This window comes from Physeter macrocephalus, chromosome 5 (genome assembly GCF_002837175.3).
Source record: "Physeter macrocephalus isolate SW-GA chromosome 5, ASM283717v5, whole genome shotgun sequence".
Taxonomy (NCBI): Eukaryota; Metazoa; Chordata; class Mammalia; order Artiodactyla; family Physeteridae; genus Physeter; species Physeter macrocephalus.
The window spans coordinates 92,016,953-92,025,201 of NC_041218.1; the positions used below are offsets into that span (position 1 = coordinate 92,016,953).

At 34.2% G+C, this 8,249-nt stretch overlaps 1 protein-coding gene across 5 annotated transcripts in view; it reads right to left on the reverse strand.

The window, feature by feature from the left end:
- NAMPT (nicotinamide phosphoribosyltransferase) overlaps window positions 1-8,249 on the reverse strand; it is a 66,032-nt gene that overhangs the window by 50,746 nt on the left and 7,037 nt on the right. For 3 of the 5 annotated variants that reach the window (XR_008617453.1, XR_003679951.2, XM_028490185.2), the window contains exons 2-5: window positions 5,954-6,110; window positions 5,771-5,806; window positions 3,086-3,189; window positions 770-898 (exon numbers count right to left, since the gene is read on the reverse strand). Coding sequence is in view for 2 of the 5 variants with exons in the window: in XM_028490185.2 (XP_028345986.1) it covers window positions 770-898; window positions 3,086-3,189; window positions 5,771-5,806; window positions 5,954-6,110 (426 nt within the window). In the remaining 3 variants the exon portion in view is untranslated. The remainder of the gene's footprint in view (window positions 1-769; window positions 899-3,085; window positions 3,190-5,770; window positions 5,807-5,953; window positions 6,111-8,249) is intronic. The other 2 variants (XR_003679952.1, XM_024115955.2) reach the window with 1 other exon arrangement.

An 8,249-nucleotide genomic window follows, 5' to 3' on the forward strand; every position in this document is an offset into this window, starting at 1 on the left:
TAATAAGACAAAGAGTACCAAGCACTAAGTAAACAACTCTCAGATAGTGGGGTGACATTATTCTATGGTCACTTCCTAGGATATTTCCGCTTATAGATAAAAATCTAAGCTATTGATAATCTAATTAGATTATTAATATCAAAGCAATGAGGCTGTGGAAACATGATTGCTTAAGTGTAGATACCAGGAAAACAAACAAAAGCCTTGTAATATAAACTCACAGTCTATAATGTACTCTCCTTTTGAGATTAGAAATTAAAACCAGCAGTGAATCTTGAATATATTTAAATGAGAAATACCAGGTGGTAGAGTCTAGGCCCTAAAATGATTAGATAAGAATAAAGAAAACAGTTACTAAGAAGTTGAACAAAATTCTTTTAGTCCAACTGGAACAGAACAGCCATAAAATGTCTTAAGTTACTAAAAATACACCTGTGCTGTTTTTGTAATCCTTCTCTATGATGGTATATATTTAGGATTGCAACAAATAAGATGGAGGCCAACTGAGCTTTAACAGTAATAATTCTTTACAATTTGATTTTAAAATCTCAGAAGACTAGATTTTACTGGAAGGAAACTTAAAGATTATTTAGTCCAACTGTCATTTTATAGGTGAGGAAATTGAGGCCTGGAAAGGTTTAGTAAATTGTAGGAGGTTACATAACTTTATTGGTAGCATTTTTTAAACTAGAATCCCAGTTGAATGGTTTTTACATCTACAATTAATGTTAAGTAAAAGTGAAAAGCAAAATAAAACAAAACAATTCACCTCAATCCAATTTGTAAGCCAGTAACACTCTGGATCTGTGTTTTCCACTGTGAAGAGAACATTTCCTCTGGGAATGACAGAGCCCTCAGGAACAGCTTTTACTTCTATTGGAAGATGCCCATCATATTTCTGGTAAGAGACAATAATGAAATTATTAATTCAACAGGTGGTATGCCATTACCAGTTTAAATAAGGTTCTTTATATTTTACAGAAGCTAAACTTACTGTCATAGAAATTGCAATTGTAGATCTTATTATATTGCTAGTAATCTGGTCAGAATATCCTTATCCTCCTGAAATAAAATTAGCTAAAATGATTAACAGTTTAGTACTAGCATTAATTTTTAAATTTTATGCTGTAAAAGTACTTCTGCTAAGAAAATTTATCACTTGAAGAGAATTTCAAACTGATTTCAAAACAAAAAAGTTGTTTTCCTATTCTTTCCAAAAAAAGACAAGAGTTTATTCCAACATATTCTAAGAGCACTATCTTTCTTCTAAGTAGGTCACTTTCATAAAAGAAAGGCTAAAGACTGAAAGATAAAATAATGGACTGCTATTAGAGAGCACAACAAAATGAACAAACAAAAAAGAAAAAGAGAGCACTCCTTGCCAGTAGAAGAATCTTAAATAGTTTTTCTCTATTCTGGTAGTAGACCTGATACCATTTTGGTAGTAGACAGACCAATCATAAGTATACTTTCTAGAGCTTTGGCAGTCAATATCCAAGTGCAACAATTCTCTCCCAAATTAGGCTGAGGATATAGTGGCTACATGGTATGTTACTAGATATTTAATTACGCCTCCTCCTTTTTAAAGTTAAAAGCTGTGGCTAACTTTTGGCTAGTAAGGTTTATTTATGTGATTTGGGACAAGGTAACTAGATAAAAAAAAAAATCATGTTAGAGCAGAAAGAATAATGCCTTAAAATCCTAGCTTGGATGCAAAAGCAGGTAGGAAACTGTGGGCAAGTCATTTAGAATCTCAAGGTCTCAGACTCCATGCTTGTAAAAGGGGTTACACAAGATTATCTCTAGGGAATCTATGAATCCCTAAGATTCTCTGAATATAAAATAAAAAGATTTACCACCCTGACCACTGAGAATTCTATTACTAAGCATAGCACTTAACTTACCTATAACTATAACCCTCACAACAAACCAAATGGGTTAAGTGCCAACCAAATGAGTTAGCCAACATGACCAAAATATGTTAGCCAACATATTTTACTGATCTTACTCAAGATATGGGAAAACTAGCAGCGTGCTTACTCAACTTCTTCAAAGACCAATAATTACCAAACAGTAAAATTCAATATTACGATACAGGCAGGAAAGTTAAAGTATTTCTAATTACTTTGTGTTTGATAGTTTACAATGAAAAAGACATTCATTTTAAAGATAATGAACACTTAACATAGCAAGGTGCCAAGAGATCCCGTTCCCAACCTATCTTTGTAACAGAGAAAACCATCAGGGGACATTCAACACTTATGACTCAATTCCCATGTCTTTGGATGCCCAAAAGTTTAAGCAAGGAATCCAAACATGTTAGGTAGGAATATTACAGTACAATAAAGAATGAAAACTAACTTCATAGATTTGCACCAAACCATTCTTCTAACTATTCAGTAAGGGAAATGTCCTAGAAGTATTGCATAGTGACAGACTCACAGCATCTATTTTCTTAGATAATATACAGTCCAGAAAATAGGCTTAAATTTGCAAATTGCCGAATAACCATGCTCTTTCTTAATTATAATGTATTTTCAAAGAAAGGATTAAATTACCTTTCTGAAAAATGTTAAATTGTAATACATATTACAACAAATTACTTAGATATGCTATAGATTTTAGATACTAATGACGTGTTACCACAAAAAAAAAAAATTAAACATTACCATTAACTTTTCACAAGAATGTCTAAATAGCCATTATATTTATAGGGTCACAGACAGAAAAGGGTTATAATTACAGTTGACCCTAGTACAATGTGTGTGTTAGAGGCACCCACCCTCCTCTGCACAGTCAAAAATCCATGTATAACTTACGGTCAGCCCTCTGTAACTGTGGTTCCTCTGTATCTGTGGTTCTGCATCTGCAGATTCAACCAACTGCAGATAGTGTAGTACTGCAGTATCTACTACTGACAAAACTCCACTTGTATGTGGACCCATGCAATTCAAACCTGTGCTGTTCAAGGTTTGAATACCTGTGTTGTGTATAGTCTAATCTTCTATTCAAATTCCATGGCAAGAAATTCTGAACTAAAAGCAAAACCAAAATACATAGGTCAAAACATGAAACCATTTTTTACCTCAAGAATGTAGTTCCATCCCTTTTCATTAAAGACATCGTCTTGGAAATGCTCTTTGTACACCTCTTTGGCTTCCTGGATCTTCTCTTTGGTCACTACTTTACCTAAAAAAATAAACATCTCCTGTTTACATTTCTAAAGGCATGCTGTGAGTTGCTGAGTTGTCATAGGATTAATGTCTCTAGCTATTTCGCCCATTCTGTTGATTAAAAAAACAAGAACTGAGGTTAAGTGATTCACCCAGTGTCAACAGCAGAGTCAGAAAAGGAATTTGCACTTCTAACCACTCGCTCTAAGCATAAATGTTAATTTCTTATTTGAAAAGCAAATTTGCAATAGAAGAGATTATTACATGTATAGTATTTTTAAAAAAATCACAGTAATAAATTAACTTTTGGGAGATTTTTAAAAAATCTCTATTAATTTATATAGTCTTCAGATTTGAGAGTAAGCTTTTGATAGGTGGCTTTCCAGGTGAATCTGCTCACTTTATTCATAAAGGATGTCTTTGGGGCTGATAATCCAATAATTTTTACAATGCCTAAGTTTTTGCCCCCCAAATACACTTTTAGCTAACTTTATCTGTAAAATGAAGATAATAGTAGAGTATCTACTTTTAGAGTGGTTATGAGGACGAAATGAGTTAAGACATCTGAATCAAAGCACTTAGAATAATGCTGGCCTATAACAGACAATATATTTTAGCTGTGATTAATAATAAATAACATTTTATAAAGTTTTTAAGCTGCAGAAAATTGACGTGTGACATTAGTCTTTGGTAACTTTCTCTAAATAAGATCGCTAGTAAACTCATTTAAAATATCTTGGGTAATCTTGTTGCAATGAAGTACTTTGAATATCCAAGTAGATTTTCAATAGTATAACATATCTGAACTATCTGATCTTAAAATTGCCAAGGTTATAGAAAAACGTCATTATCTGCATAAAATTCAAGTTATTCTGTATTCAATTCTGAGATTACTTTTATTTGAAAAGGTTAGAAATGAAATTTTCCAAAATGTATAAAAACCTTGGGAACTGTTTCCCCCCCAACAAATACCATTACAAAATAAGACTAGAAATAGACTTTCAAATAAGAAAGCACAGAAATTATTTCAGGGATTTTTTTCTTCTTTAAAATGCATTTGAGGGACTTCCCCAGTGGTCCAGTGGTTAAGACTCTGCCTTCCAATGCAGGACGCAAGGGTTCGATCCCTGGTCTGGGAACTAAGATCCCACATGCCGTGGGGTGCGGCCAAAAGCTTAAAAAAAAATGCATTTGAGACTAAGTCCACCGTTACAGGTAGTTTTGAAAAATAGGCCTTTAAGGTAAACTGACCAGCAAATCATATTCTAATTGCTACTACAATTCAAAACGAGTTCCCAGGTCAGTAACAAATCCTTTATTTTGAATTAATGACTAAAGTCTATTAACAAACCAGATTAGCCTCAGAAAATTATTCACTCTTCTAAATTTATTCCCAATCTTACAAGTTTCGGAACATCTTTGTCATATTTAGAACACCAAGCACATACATCAAATTATAAAATTTAATGCTTTCAAATTAACAGATTTCTAAAAATTCCAAAAGAACCCCTAAGATAGTTAGGGTAATTAAATAAATATCAAACTAGGGCTTCCCTGGTGGCGCAGTGGTTAAGAACCCGCCTGCCAAGGCAGGGGACACGGGTTCAGGCCCTGGACCAGGAAGATCCCACATGCCGCGGAGCAACTTATCTGCATAAAATTCAAGTTATTCTGTATTCAATTCTGAGATTACTTTTATTTGAAAAGGTTAGAAATGAAATTTTCCAAAATGTATAAAAACCTTGGGAACTGTTTCCCCCCCAACAAATACCATTACAAAATAAGACTAGAAATAGACTTTCAAATAAGAAAGCACAGAAATTATTTCAGGGATTTTTTTCTTCTTTAAAATGCATTTGAGGGACTTCCCCAGTGGTCCAGTGGTTAAGACTCTGCCTTCCAATGCAGGACGCAAGGGTTCGATCCCTGGTCTGGGAACTAAGATCCCACATGCCGTGGGGTGCGGCCAAAAGCTTAAAAAAAAATGCATTTGAGACTAAGTCCACCGTTACAGGTAGTTTTGAAAAATAGGCCTTTAAGGTAAACTGACCAGCAAATCATATTCTAATTGCTACTACAATTCAAAACGAGTTCCCAGGTCAGTAACAAATCCTTTATTTTGAATTAATGACTAAAGTCTATTAACAAACCAGATTAGCCTCAGAAAATTATTCACTCTTCTAAATTTATTCCCAATCTTACAAGTTTCGGAACATCTTTGTCATATTTAGAACACCAAGCACATACATCAAATTATAAAATTTAATGCTTTCAAATTAACAGATTTCTAAAAATTCCAAAAGAACCCCTAAGATAGTTAGGGTAATTAAATAAATATCAAACTAGGGCTTCCCTGGTGGCGCAGTGGTTAAGAACCCGCCTGCCAAGGCAGGGGACACGGGTTCAGGCCCTGGACCAGGAAGATCCCACATGCCGCGGAGCAACTAAGCCCGTGCGCCACAACTACTGAGCCTGTGCTCTAGAGCCCGCGAGCTACAAGTACTGAAGCCCACGCGCCTAGAGTCCGTGCTCCACAACAAGAGAAGCCACCGCAATGAGAAGCCCGCACACGGCAACGAAGAGTAGCCCCCGCTCACCGCAACTAGAGAAAGCCCGGGTGCAGCAATGAAGACCTAATGCAGCCAAAAATAAATTAAAAAAAAAAAAAATCAAAATTAGGCTATTCAAAAAGGTACTTAAAATAATAATACAACAATATCGGAGGAAAACTATGAAGAACTATAAAATCAGTGTTTTAAACATATTAGGAAAAACAATACCTTTTAAGTACTTATTAAGAATGTACTGCAACCCATAAAATACTGTTTCCTCATATTTCACCTTCCTTATTTTGGAGTTTTCTGTCTTCTTTTCACGGCATTCAAAGTAGGAATAAACTTTGCTTGTGTTGGGTGGGTATTGTTTATAGTGAGTAACCTATATGAAAGAGAAAATACCTGAATTAGAAAATACCAGAAGAATAGAATGTAAATTATGATAAAAAGAGCTTGAAATTATTTAAAACCAGAGAAACTATATTTGCTATTGATCAGCTTCTTCTCCTGGCTATAAGGAATAAAAAGTAAGTATCATGCTTATTAAGATACTTTTAATAGTTCAGTATATTAAATTCAAAACCACAGAAGAGTATTAAATTTTATAAACCAACGGACTGAACTTAAGGAAGTACAAGCCCTCTAAGCTGGACACTTGGAAAAAAAATACCAAGAAAGATCTCATTTACTCTTGGGGAACAGCCTTCGTTCGGGAAAGAGAAGCAGCTGCGGGGGGACAAACACATGATATAAAAGAATGAACTGAAAGCAGAATTTGGTACTGTTACTATTTAAGTGTGGAACTCTTGACAAGTCAATAGTCAATGACTTCTCACGACTCTGCTTCATCTGTATAATGAGGTACTGAAAATGACCCCTTCTAGTCTTCATAATGACACTGTGAAAACCTGGATGAAAGCAATAGCAGCAGCAGTGGAAAAAATATCCTGTTTTGTAATCTTTCTTTTTCTCAAATTACCTCTGAATTGGGAAATAAATGCCTATCCAATGCAACATCAAATCCTTATGAATTTAAAGATATGAAGAGGCATTATCACAACTTTCTTTTCCATGAATTTGGGTAAGAGCCACTGTTGAAAATTTTTCTGTTTTTGTTTTAAGAAAAAAAAAGTGTTCATTATAATTTGAATTTTATTATATTTTAATATGGTTACAACATTTTACCAATAAAAAATAACTGGAAGAATAGTGTGTATTTTCCCATTTGAAAGAAGAGGAATAATAATGCCTTAAAGCTTCAGGATAGGGTGGTGAGTCAGGGTAATGGTGGAATAAATCTTTGCAGACCAAGTTTCATGGATGACCACTGTGAACATAAACCATTTTTTCTGTTTAGCTCTGATCTCAAGTTTAGGCAAACTAATGTGTTCCCTGTTTGGCTGCACAATCTCAATCCTAGTAAAACTTGGTTTTAACCTAAAGAAACTTTGTGGCTTTGCACAAAAATCCTAAAACGAATACAGAGAGAAAAAAAAGTCACAAGTGTTTAAAATGTTTCCTTTCTTATAGAAGCAAATTGCAACTCTATAAAAATAGCACCCTGATGCAGCTTATAGGTAATCTTGGAGGTGAATCTTTATGTTACTATGTGGTTTGATTGCCTAAGTCAGGTAAGAGAGCTGGAACTTTCCGTTTTGCTCAGGTACACATATCTATATACTACAAGGTATACGGAGGCCTCATCAAAACCTACAAGTATATGTCAGTTTTTTAAAAGTCAGAACCCAGAGACTGATACCAGTGTAAGTTTAAGATTTAAGAAGTAGATAAGTGAAATAGCTAATACAGAATCCAAAGCACTTTTAAGTCCACTAGCCGATTCACTAAAATGCAAAAACATGTATATATATGAACGATACCATAGTAATAAATGACTACTACTTTAACTACTTAAGAAACTGATTAGAAAAATATATCACCACTTGAAAATGTACCCCAGATGTATATAAAAACAAAAATGTCCAGTTTATAATCTAAATAACTCCAATTCCCTTAGTGGGAATAAGCGGTGAGGTGGAAGAAAAGTCAACCACGATGAAGTAAAATTTGAATAAAGTCAGATTCATAGCTGTGTCTCAACAGTTACGTTGACCTTCTTTACAGTTCAGATACTTAATGATGCATCTTTATAAATTTACTTTTCCTGTATCAGATTTAAAAATATTAGAAGGCAAATGAATTATTTTCATCTTCTGAGTAGACCAAGCAGTCAAAAGCTGAATGGAAATCATCCCTAAGCTATTTAACTCCATCTTGGTCTAAAAGTATATTAAAAATTTTCCATCATACAAATACAGTTCCTGTTCAGGACAATAATTAAATATATTTATAATTTTAAAGCTTTACTTCAGTTGTATTCTTTAATTATGGTACTTAAAACCCTTGCAAAAATATTCAGAATGCCTCTCTGAAAACAAATGTTATTAAAAATACAAAATTGGGGGCTTCCCTGGTGGCGCAGTGGTTGAGAGTCCGCCTGCCGATGCAGGGGACACGGGTT